Consider the following 13,192-nt stretch of genomic DNA (forward strand, 5'->3'; position numbering starts at 1 on the left):
AGAATGTCTTACAATTTTTGCAAAGTATCATAGGCCTTATGCTGAGTAAGAAAGAACAAGTACTCTCAAATAGTTGTGGGTACAAATGTTAAGTTTTGGCGAGATGTGTAGTGAAATCCACAATAGTTGCTAACACTCGCAGTTGAAGTATTATTGTGAAAAAAGCTCCAATAAAACAATTATGGTGTCATCAATGATGCATACCATAGTATAGCTTGTCATTAGGCCTCAGGTACAGGCAAAAGTGGTTAAGAGAATATGTACCCTAATTTAATAATGGTAGTCAACAGCAATAGTCATTTAAAGTAGTTAACTCTTAAGACAACAGGTCAAGTGTGCTACCAAATACATTGACATTAAGTTATATGTTGTAAAGAAGAAAATCTAGAATCATTTTAAAAGCATTGAGCATATAAGTACCAAGCAAGTACTTGTAGATCCGCTTACCAAACGCTAACCACCCAGTGCGTTCAGAGAACACACACTCGACATGGATTTATGGGAAGACCTATGATTTATGTATACTAAGAGCCTAGTTGAGAATCTGTTTCAAAACAGAGAGGTGCATTGTAGCTGTTTAATATAATGGCAACTGACCGTGACGATGAGGCACGCTCTATGCACTGATCTGCGATGGAATGGAAAAAAGATAAAATAAGTTAAGTTTAAGTCATAAGGTGAAATCAAGGGGAAGAATGTTAGATTGATCTTCATCAGTTGGCCCAACGGCCAATTGATCCCTTGATCCGCACCCGTCCAGTCGTTCTCCTGGCTGATGGGCCCGTCACGTAGCGCTATAAAAAGAAAGGTGAAGGACCGGGACACATTGAATGAGGTACATTACCAAAGTCCTTTGGCCCCGTTCGCTGGTCTGAACTTTGGCTGAAACTGGCTGAAAAACACTGTTCCGGCTGAATTGTTGTGAGAGAAAAATACTGTTCCGGCTGAAAAAACAAGCCGAACAAACCAAATTTAAGACAAGCGAACGGGGCCTTTATCTAAATAGAGTTTTTCCCGCTAGATCTGCACGCAAAGGTCATATACTCCCTCCGTCCCACCCCAAATGTCTATTTAGAAATTCCATCATCATGGAATGATTTTCAATAATAGCTGGGCTGACTTCAACCATTGGAATGCCCCCATCCAAAGTATCGGTTCGTGGACGCTTTCGCTTCCTGAGAAACAACTTTAATAAAATATATATTACAAAAATATTAATATTTATGATACATAATTAGTATCATTGGAAAGATCTTTAAATCTAGTTTTTTAATAAATTTATTTAGAGATATAAATGTTGTACGTATTTTCTATAAATCGAGTTAAACTTGTGGCATGAAAACCGGAAACGATAGATAATATGGGACAGAGGAGTACTATCAGACCAAATTTGTCAGACTCGTGGCATTGAACACTCGACGTGCGTGTTCAATCCTCCCAGTACTCGCGTACAAGTCTATCAGGCCACTAGCAACCGTCTTATCTGAATCAAGACCGTTTCTGACTGCATAACCATGAGCAGCTATACCCACCAACATAATGCATGACTTTAGACAAGCCATGATAATGGACGCCAACGTCACACGCAATCAAACTTAAGGTTAGCCTCCAGCATTCTTCGACAAGTGTCAAAAGCCTTGTCAATCTGCCCATCCTGAAAATACCCAGCAATCATCAAGTTCCAAGTCACAGCATCTCTCTCTCTCTTTCATCTGCTCAAATACTGCCTCGGCAGCCTCCACCAAGCCAACCTTACAGTAGAAGTTGATCATGGAGCTCCCCAAAATCACGTCCATCTCCTGCCCGCTCGAAATTGCCACTGCATGGCCCTGCCTTCCCCCATCAATAGCTTCAAGATCGGCTGATGCGGAAAGAAAGCTCAGGATGCTCACCCTCGTCGGCAGCACGCCCTCGACCCTCATCTCGTAAAACAGCTCCACGGATTCGTCGATCCTTCCATTGTGTATGTACGCCATGAGCATCGTGTTCCAGGTAACCACGGTCCGCTCAGGCATTGCGTCGAAGACCGCCCTCGCGTCCTCCACCTCCCCGCACTTCCCGTAGAAGTCCACGAGGCTGCTCATGACGTAGACGCAGTCAGCCACTCCCGCCTTCCACGCATACCCGTGCACCGCCCTTCCGGCGCCGGCCAGGCCGAGCCCCGCGCACGCCTTGAGCACGGTGGGAACGACGAAGTTGTCCGCGGGGACGCCGGCCTTGGGCATGGCAACGAACCCCGTGAGCGCCCTGGCGTGCAGCCCCGCGCGGCTCCAGAGCCCGATGACGGCGGCCCACGCGAAGGCGTTCCTGTCCCTCTCCGGGAGCGCGCCGAACGCGCGTTCGGCGTCGTCGAGGGCGCCGCAGCGCGCGTAGAAGACGGCGAGCTTGGTGCCGACGTACGCGTGCCGGCAGTAGTACGGTCCGCGCTTGACGAGCGCCGCGTGCACCTGGCGGCCCACGCGGAGGGACCCGGCCGTGACGCAGCACTGGAGGAGCGACGTGTACACCTCCAGACCCACCGCAACGGCCGCGGCGGGGGAGGACTGGCGCTCGGCGCGGGCGACCAGTGTGAACGCGTCGCGGAGGCCGCCCTCGTGGGCTTGCTGCGAGAAGGAGGCGAGCGCGGCGTGCAAAGAGGCGGCGGGCCTCGGCGCGTCATGCGGTTTGGAAGCGTGGGGACTGGTCATGGAGGCGGGAAGGGGGAGTGGAAGAGGCAGAGGTGCCATGGAGGCGGGCAGGTGGGGCGGGGCGGAGCACAACAAAGATAAAAAGCGAGAGGGATAAGAAGCTAAGGGCCGTTAGGTGACAGTTTCACGAGCTATTGGGCTTGGTGTAGGCTACTAGGCTCCAAAAGTAACAAGTTTCACTTTTTTAAGAAAATTGTTGTCATCATTTTTCTCAAAAAAAAAAGAAAATTGCGGCCATAAAAAATTTAGGAGGAACCCTGCCGTCCTCGTCCTCGTCCTCGTCCCCACCCCTACCCCTGCCCTGGACTTCCACGATTCCACCACTAGCGGCCGGCGCTGCCACCTCATCACGCCACTTGCCTCTCGCTTCTGCACCTTGACCCTGCCCGCCCCTGACTACAGGGCTACTGGCGACTGCTCCGCCGCAACACCCTAGCCGTCAGCCTGCCCAACCTCCATCTCCCACCGCCCCGCCGTCATCTCACTCGCCACTTGAAAGGTCCTAATGGCTAGAGATCTATTAAAAAATTATACAACAACACTTGAGCCAAGATGTTAGACAAATAAACGACGAAACGAATGTTGTACTAGCCTACTCAAAATGTAAGCCATCTATCCATAATTCTAGTAGCTATGATCTCTAATTCACACAAGAGGCTATGTCACTACTCTCTAAATTAGTGAGCTCTCAAAGACTAACTAAAGAGCATCACTAACCACTAACAAGACACAAGCTAGCTCTCAAAACTAATTACATTAAAGAGCTTAGCTACACTAGAAAAGTAAATACAAGAGAGGTAGTGATATTTATACCGCCGTGGCAAGAGATATACAATCAATCACAAGAGAATCCCGGAGACAATGATCACACAATGATTTATCCCCAAGGTTCACTTGCTTGCCGACAAGTTACGTCCTCGTTGTAGTAATTCACCCACTTGGAGGTTCACGCGCTAATAGACATCAGACGCCTAACCAGTAATCAAGTGCCGCACAACCAACACAAGATGGGGATCCACAAGCTACAAGCAATCCACTAGAGTACTTTTTGGCTCTCCGCCGGGAAAAAGTCAAGAACCCCTCACAATCACCATGATCGGAGCCAGAGACAATCACCAACCTCCGATCGACGATCCTTGTTGTACCAAGCCGGCTAGGTGGCGGCAACCACTAAGAGTAACAAGAGAAATCCACAGCGAAACACAATCACCAAGTGTCTCTAGATGTAATCACTCAAAGCAATGCACTTGGATGCTCTCCAATCTCACCAAACGATGAATCAATCAAGTACAATGAGTGAGAGAGGATTAGCTAGGATCACTAGGATGTATTCTCAATAGAAATGGCTAAGAGTGTGAGCCCAAGCCGGCTAAGGGGCCTAAATAGAAGCCCCCACGAAATAGAGCCGTTGGCCCCCTCACTGTGCGGGAATCGGGTTGACCAGACATGCCGGTCAGAACGACAGACACATCCCAGCCAGCATCCAATCAGCGGATGCTCGCCATGCGTCCCTGCTTCAAACTTGTGCAGCCTAATCCCAATGGCTAGGAGCCTCTCACGCGCGTCGTTAACTGGAGACCGGACGCACCGAGGCGTGACCGGACGCGCCACAACAGCGTCAAGTTGCGCACGTGCCCGCGCCCCCAAGCAACCGACTGGACGCACAGCTTCGCTGACCTGACTTGCGCGAATGCGGAGTCTGATCGACTCTAGAGAGGGTCCAGAGAGGCAAAACCGTTACCTGACGCGCTCAGCGTCTGGTCCTCTATGTCCTCGCAACACCGCCAGCGTTAGCGTACATCAGCAAGGATCGAATGCATGCTCATCGTGTCCGGTCAGCTCCAAGCATCAGCGCCCGATCACCTCCAAGCTATGCCCAACACCGAGTACCACTGACTGGACACTGTTGTTGGCCAAGTTTGATCACTATCAAGGAAGCATTCGGTCAACTCGGGACAGCACCTTCACTTCTTAAACTCCACCATCCTTGCTCAAATGTGTCAACCACCAAGTGTATCATCTTGTGCATGTGTGTTAGCATTTTTTCACAAATATTTTCATGAGTGTTAGCACTCACTAGAATCTAAATGCATATGCAATGAGTTAGAACATCTAGTGGCACTTTGATAACCGTATCTCACGATGAGTTTCACCCCTCTTAATAGTACAGCTATCTATCCTAAATGTGATCGCACTCACTAAGTGTCTTGATAACAAAAAACAAAAGCTCCTATCAAATATACCTTTGCCTTGAGCTTTTTATTTTTCTCTTTCTTCTTTTCCAAGCTCGAGCACTTGATCATCACCATGGCCATCACCACCATCATGATCTTCATCCATTTGCTCCACCACTTAGAATGTGTACCAACCTATCTCAAATTCACTTAGAGCAAAGGTTACACATAGGGTTTCATCAATTCACCAAAACTAAACTAGAGCTTTCACCACCACAGTTGTATCACGACCGCTGCCTCCAAAGCCTGTTGTACAACCATCGGTGAGTGGCCCTAGAACCCTAACCCTTTCTTCTTCCTCCCAGTGAGTGGCGACTGGAACATGGATGGGTCACACAATTGGGCAGATTGATCATAGTTTTATGGTTGATCAGCTAGTACTTCCTAAAGATAGATAAAATAACTACTGATTTATAAGCACACTTTGCAAAGAAGGCAAGCTTAGAATATCTAGCTCTCTAGATAGGCAATTTAGGCTTGCAATATTATATATATATAGGGCATGGAAGACCATACCAAAGAATATCCATATCCATATCTAGAAGGATAAGACCGTGCACGACGAAGGACAGCGCAAAAGGAATATACAGTCACTCTACTGTAGCTAGAACAATTATTCTTTGTCCAGCTATCCAGGCCACAGCAAGAAGGAATAATTGAAGACTTAGCCTCGAAGGCTCCTTCAGACGATAATCATGAAGGACACTCCCTTCGTGCTATAAAGCGAGACGCCGGGCGCATTCATTCAGCATTGGATCGAAGAGCCAAGCATCCCACCGAAGACCACCAGCCTCAGACACGCACTCTCATCCACCATCCACTCCACCAACTCTCCACTCACACATACACCATGAAGACATGACCTCAGAAGGACTCTAAGGATCATCCACCTATAATAGTAAATCATCCACTACCATTGTATCACTCCACCTTTATAAATTATAGAATAAAGGAGGTCCCCGTGATCTTCCTGCGCTTGTAAGGTAATCCCTAAGGTTTGTGCTAAGTGCTTGGGGTTTCCTGAAAGGAAAAGCCGTATGTAAGCTTGCTCTATGGAAATGAATTAAGCTTTCCTGGTTTAATCCATGCCTTCCTTTAAGCTCGTTCATATGGGGCGATGTCTCTATGCTAGGGACCCTAGAGGAGAAACCTCTGCGTGTATTGTTCTCGTGTTAGCCCTGGTAGCGGTGTTTGTAGAGAATCATGTATACGCAGAGAAGTATTTCCTTCGGGTGGAACTGCCTGGGGAGACGATAGAGCCTGAGTCATGTGTGTGCGTGTGTCGGGGACCTAACACCGAGGTACCCCAGGAGGTGGAACCAATAACCATCAAACATTAAAAACTTCTGGACAGACAAGGGCACCGCTATGTTCCTTGCCCGAATGACGGGAGTTTGGTTCCGCCTCGCCCGACGCCTTTGAGCCAGCTCCACCTCGCCCGAGGTCTAAGGGCTAGTCTCCACCTCGCCCGACGCCTTTGGGCCAGCTCCGCCTCGCCCGAGGGCTGAGGGATAGACTTCGCCTCGCCCAACGCCTTTGGGCCAGCTCCGCTTCGCCTGAGGGCTAAGGCATAGACTCTGCCTCGCCCGACCCCCGAGGGACGGGCTCGGCCTCACCCGAGGGATAAGGACTGGTTTTCGCCTCGCTCGACGTTCGAGGACGAACCTTGCCTCACTCGATGTCCAAGGACTGGTTTCGTCTTGCCTGACAACCTCTCCCCGTTCCCTCATGATGATAGGTACAGGGCAGGACAAGACGTTCGAGTCAACCGCGGCTTTAAGGACCATACCCTGTGCCCTGGCAGGAAAGGTACTGCCAGGAATGACGGGATGGGTGCTTTAGACCCTTTAGGGCATAGCAGAGCCTGAAAAGTATTGCGAGTGCGTGCTCTTTGCCCTGTAGAGTTGTAGGCGCCGCCTTCAGCTCTGGGACACAGAACCCGATGAAGATATGCGACAACCACTACAGTCTAGGAAAGGACTCGCATCCTCCACAAATGATGGATGTGCGGTCACCACGTTATGATCACAGGGGGGGCGGCGTCCGCTTCCCGGCCCCTCGGGTCCGCCAGATCGGAAGAGCTCACTTCAGCCTCTGGACGCCCTCTCCAATCGGAAGACCTTGCCCACAGCGCTACTCCAGACCCCGATCCCGCGTCCCTCTGACAGAGACTCATAGGAACCAGAAGGCGTGCAGAGCAAGGCTGGGCGAGGCTCATAAGTCAAAACCACTGTACCAGAATCCATACCCTGCGTGGGATAGTACTCTGTATCCATCCTAACATTCTACAGTGGCATCGACAGTATTGTAGATGCTTATTATCCTTTCGCACCCATCGGAATGGACAACAAGGCTTGGTAGACGTGAACAACATGGCTAGGTAGCATACACACCCAAGACCTCTTGCTTGTAAAGCCGCCCCCTTCATCTATAAAAGGGGATGTGCTTCCTCCAACAAAGGGACTGACTTTTGATGGCACAACACACAACACACACAGTCAAGTTGCTACCAAGCTCTTGGCCTCCTTTCGACCCTTCCATTAGAGACTTGGGACCAGTCCCTCTCTCGACCGTTTGTACCCCCTACTATGAACCGTTTTTCGGTGCTAATAACATGAGCAGCAACAGACTGGACGTAGGGACATTCGGCCCGAACCAGTATAAATCTTGTGTCCTTTAGCCCACCATCCGGGCCTAATGCGCATCACTATAAATTTACTTGCCGGTGCTTGTATGAAACACCGACAGTTGGCGTGCTAGGTAGGGGCCTTTGCGTGTTCCAAATCAGGCCTCGGATGGCCACCCACGCAATCAGCTAGGTCTTGGGCGCACATGTGCGTTTCGGCGACCTAGATTTCATCGTCACACTAGGAGGAGAGCTGGCGCTAGCCCACACGGCCGTGCAGTCTCTCCCTTCCATCAACCTCAGCCACCAGAGGCTTGAGGGCCAGTCGGGTGACTCCCTTGGACCCTAGTTATCTAGGGAGGCCTCACGCTGCATCACCCTATTTCTAAAAGGCCCCATACGGAGTGCCCCGACAGCGTTTCCATTCGGTCTCCACAATGCCGCGGCAACCACTGGCCACCTTCTAGCACTATGCATGGTTCAGCCGCCCACGGACAGCGAGTTCATGGGGACAATTGAACCTGATACGGAGACTCTCCACAGGCTCCTCACGGAGGAGCTAGGATCGTTCTCTAGCTCTGACTCTAGCATAAGGAGCCATCACCCTTCCCGAGAATGCTTCATGGCGCAAACCCCCGAAGGGCACGTCGAAAGCATCTCTGGGGAAGAGGCTACCCCGACAAGCAACCCTGGCGGCAGGTCCGGGGAGGAGGCGGTGGCCCCATCTCAGCTAAGGATGGAGCAGCTAAGGGCCCACAAGCTGGAGATCGATGAGGCCGGGCAAGGGCTCGTCTGGGAGTACGTGGACATCAATCGCAAGATTGAACACCGCGTAGATGGGGGGCGTGCGCGCGCCACGGCCTGGACCATACACCAGAGGATCCTCACCGATGACGGGACCCTCCCTCACTTCGCTCGGGCAAGCCAAAACAACGCCGATGTGATGGCCTTGCTGCACGGCCTTCCAGAGGCCATGACGTCCGAGGATCGCCGCGCCCGCTGAGAAATTCGCACGTTGCTCGAGCGAGCGGTGGTGCAGCAGGCAGAAAGCTCGTTGTCTCGATGACGCGAGCCCGGTGCTAGCCAGTGCACTCCCTCGGTGCGCTCCACCAAGGACGCGTCCGTTCACCAGACACCGCCAGGCGGTAGGCAGCCCTCTACCATCCCGGTACATCAACGTCTCGGCCATGACCGCGACATGCGCAGCACCATCGACGCCCGTAGGTGCACCCACGGTGACATAGGAGAGGCGGCCCGTCGTGGCTACCATCCTCAATGTGGTGGACGCTACGACAGTGGCGAGGACCGAAGCCTGAGCCCTGGCCTACCAGGCCCTCAGGCCTTTGGCCGACACATCCTCAATGCTGCTTTCTCGCCAAGGTACCGACCGCCAACCAACATCCCTAAATATTCTGGGGAAACAAACCCCAGGCTTTGGCTCGAAGACTATCGGCTTGCATGTCAGGCTGGTGGTGCGAGTGATGATGATTTCATTATTCGCAATCTCCCACTATTCTTGGCTGATTCGGCACGAGCATGGTTGGAGCACCTACCGTCCAATGCTATTCAAAGTTGGGCGGATCTTATAGAGATCTTCAAGGGCAACTTCCAGGGCACGTACAAACGCCCCGAAAACCCATGGGACCTCAAGAACTACCGCCAGAAGGTCGATGAAACCCTCTACGGGTACATCCGGCGCTTCTCCTAGCAGTTGGCAGATCGGCTTGCACGTCGCGCCAAGTCCTTCGTTCTTGTAGAAGGCGAACTCTACAAATGGAGCCATACGAGGATCCTACAGCTCTGTATCCCTGCCGAACAGGGAAAACTTCTGCTGAGCGATATCCACGGTTGAGTCTGCGGTCACCATGCCGCGCCAAGGACCTTGGTTCAAAATGCATTCTGATAGGGCCTCTACTAGCCCACCACAGTAACCGACGCCGAGCAAATTGTACGCATCTGCGAAGGGTGTTAGTACTACGCTCGGCAGATTCACCTTCTAGCCTAGGCACTCCAGATGATCCCCATCACGTGGCCCTTCACGGTCTAGGGGCTTAACGTAGTTGGGCCACTCAAAAAGGTGCTCGGGGGCTTCACCCATCTACTTGTCACCATAGACAAGTTTACAAAACGGATCAAAGCTCGATCGATCTCCATGATCAAATCCGAACAAGTTGTGCTATTCTTCCGCGACATCATCCATCGCTTCGGAGTACCAAACTCCATCATCACAGACAATGGCACATAGTTCACCGGCAGGAAATTCATTCAATTCTGCGATGAACAACACATCCAGATTGATTGGGCAGCTGTCGCGCACCCTCGGATGAACGAGCAGGTCGAGCGCGCAAACGGCATGCTCCTGCAAGGCCTTAAGCCCAGAATTTTCAACCGGTTGAACAAGTTCGGCGTGCGCTGGCTCACTGAGCTTCTAGTCGTACTCTGGAGCCTAAGGACATCTCCTAGCAGGGCCGCCGACTACACACCCTTCTTCATGGTCTACGGTTCTGAGGCCGTTCTCCCAACAGACCTTGACTATGGAGCACCAAGAATCAAAGCATACGACGAATAGGGGGCCAAGGCATCCCACCAAGATGCCATGGACCAGCTAGATGAAGCCCATGACATAGCCCTCCTCCATTTAGCTAAGTACCAGCAAGCGTTGCGATAGTACCACAGCCGACGAGTGCGGGACCGAGCCTTCAATGTTGGGGACCTCGTCCTCTGCCTTGAACAGAGCAACAAGGACCGCCACAAGCTCTCCCCGCCCTGGGAGGGGCCGTACGTCGTCATGAAAGTACTTCTCCCGGGCGCCTACAGGCTGAAAACCATCGACGACAAGCTCTTCACCAATGCCCGGAACATTGAGCAGCTACGTTGTTTTTACCCTTAAATGAACGCATGTTTTTTCTTATCAGTTTTTGTCCTTACAAATCCCCGATCTTTAGTGACATCCAACCCCTGCAAATCGCTAGGGGTCGGACCTCACTCGGGGGCTGATACAAATAATACAAGCACATACTACAAACACTTCCTGCGTTGTCTTTGCAAATCTTCATCTAAGTTTTTCGGTTCTTCTCATAACAAGTCCTAAAAACTAAGATTTCGGGAGTAAGTTTGGAGTACAACTGGTAGGACTATGGGAGACCCACGCCCTAGTGGCTACAACCTCTTTGCTCACCAGCATAATCAGAACTAATTCACCCGCATTCCTAGTCTTTTGCAACTTGGGCCATGGGAAAGCATCAAAACCTCTTCGCAAAAAGAGGGAACTGAAAAACTGTTACTGTTTTCCATAACAAAACATGAAAACTTGTTCATTATTGCACAAATTCACCACTTACAAAGTGATTTCATCACACAAAGGACTAATGTACTCCTAAAATCCAAAGGACTGTTCACTCGGGGGCTCCCCCAAACTTATTCAATTACAGTCTCTGCTTAGCTCTACTATGAGTACTACTACGGTCGCCGCGCCAAGCTCTTCATCGGCAACGTCCGGGCATGTACACGGACCAGTTCGTCTACTATGGCCGCCGTGCCAAGCCCTCCATCGGCAACGTCTGGGCATGTACATGGACTAGTTCATCTACTGCGGCCGCCGCACCACGCTCTCCGTCGATGATGTCCCACCGCTTCGCCGGACCTTCGAAAGCGCCGTCATCTGCGACAACGACGCCTCCACCAGGACACCCGGGGACTACGCCATCATCATCAGCCATAACCCTAACAACGACGTCAGGGCAGAAAGCGCCTCTCGTTGAAGGAAGGCCGCAACCAACAGCGGCGAAATCGACAATGCTCATCGCCCTCCGGCGCCTTTTCTCCTTCAGCAGCGGCGACCCCTCCTCAGCACAGGCAAACCATGCCATCTCATCTATGTTGGATAACCTCCAGCTCGACATCGCGCTCCAGAATCATAGGCGGACTTGTGAATTCTTCTCTCCCTAACATTACCCTCTCTCACTTAGGAGCCGATGCATTCGGAGAGAAGAAAGGAGAAGAGGTGTCAGCTCAGAGGCTGGGGGAGGTGGGGCGAGAACTCTTCCCTCCCCCTCCTATTTAAAGAGGGGGCTTAGCAGCTAAGGAAAGGCGAAAGGTTCAGACAAAAAACTCTCTGCCTTCCCCTATTCAATACAAATGCGAAATCAATGCTGACAAAAATCTGAGGGGACGCGCCGAAAATGACGGGACGTGCTCTGGTCGATGGGACGCCGCCTAGTAAGCTAGAACATCACCTGGGCATGGCCCACCACTAATGCACCCCAGGCGCAAGTACCAGGGCACGCTCACCTACAGGCGACTCTCCGCTTCCCCAGGTAGGACCAGGGGACAAGCCAACAACGGAACCTCCTTCCAGGGGGAGCCCAACGGGCCTCCTAGGTCAATCAAGTGGCCCAGGCAAAACAACGAACAAACGACAAACTCAAAGATAAGCACCCCTGTTTATTTACTTTGAGTGTTGAATTCTTTGCCGAGCTCTCGACCCTAGCCACGGTAGAGGCACGGACATCGCTCGGGGGCTGCCGAGGGTGCCTGTTTGTCTAAAAACCCCCTTAGCCCGACCCCTCCTTACATTTGAAAAACCAGAAGCATGGCGTATGGGAACAAAACGTGAATACAACTGGGCAAACCAACAGACCCTACGCCTCGACGGCTATGGTGTTTTTTGTTCACCAGCATAATCACGTTCACAGTTCCTCACATTACTAGCCCTGGCTCCCGCCTTCCCAAAAGGAGTTTGGAGGGGTCCACCTACAGAGCCCCCCTTCAGGGGGGAAGCTGGCAGATCGCTTAAAAATCAATCAAAAAAAACAAAAGTAGCGATACTTGTGCAGGTTATGCCGGCCTCATTGAAAACATCAGACCCGAACCTGGCTCAGACACGTCTGGTAGGAGCTTCCCACGGCTCATACCACCAAGGTAACGTTACCGACCCCCGCTTTCATTTTGATTAAACTATATGTTAAATTCATACGTCCAAACATTGCATATGCAAATTCTTGCATCCCAACGCTTCGTGTCGCGTCATGAAGCGGTAGTCGCTTCATTCAATATGAGCGACGCATGACCGAGGTTCGAAGGTCGGCCCGCGAAGGGCTCGAGGCTACCTCGTGTCAAACAGAGCTAGGGGAGGAAAACCAAAATGAGCCCCAGCGGCCTTGCCCGACCCCATCTAGAAATGGATAGGGACATTTCGACCTTTCTCGTTCGATTCTAACCTCGAGCCAAACCCACAGAATCTCCATCAAGGAGAGGCCAACGGGCCGCCTGAGCCCAACAAACGGCTTGGGCATCTGCCGAGAGGCAGGTTCAGAAGTAGTGGAATGCCACATGAGGGCTCTGCCGACCCCGTCACCAAATGATGGATCTGGATTCCACACGAATATACCTGTTAGCGAGCTCATTGAGCGTGACACTCAAGCCATCGAGGCAAGTGTTGTCAACTCAGCCCCTCTGGCCATGGAAACTGAGGATAGGGTACCGCGTGAAAACATGGCCGACCCCTAGCAGACCCTCAAGGGCTCAGGGGCTCGAGCCACTCGATCCAAGATCGAGAGACCAAGGTTCGATGGCTGACCAGGAAAGGGTCCGGGGCTGCCTCGCATTGAACAAGAGCTAGGGGAGAAAACATAGATGAGCCTCAA

The 13,192-nt window shown here is 51.6% G+C and overlaps 1 protein-coding gene across 1 annotated transcript; it reads right to left on the reverse strand.

The window, feature by feature from the left end:
- Positions 1-1,579: 1,579 nt before the first annotated feature.
- LOC136454826 (pentatricopeptide repeat-containing protein At5g55740, chloroplastic-like) lies at positions 1,580-2,687 on the reverse strand. Its single transcript, XM_066455093.1, has 2 exons — positions 1,752-2,687; positions 1,580-1,654 (listed from the first exon to the last, which is right to left on the reverse strand). Exons 1-2 carry the CDS (start codon positions 2,685-2,687, stop codon positions 1,580-1,582), a joined length of 1,011 nt encoding a protein of 336 aa, XP_066311190.1.
- Between the last annotated feature and the right edge of the window lie 10,505 nt (positions 2,688-13,192).

Source organism: Miscanthus floridulus, chromosome 5 (assembly GCF_019320115.1).
Source record: "Miscanthus floridulus cultivar M001 chromosome 5, ASM1932011v1, whole genome shotgun sequence".
Classification (NCBI taxonomy): domain Eukaryota; kingdom Viridiplantae; phylum Streptophyta; class Magnoliopsida; order Poales; family Poaceae; genus Miscanthus; species Miscanthus floridulus.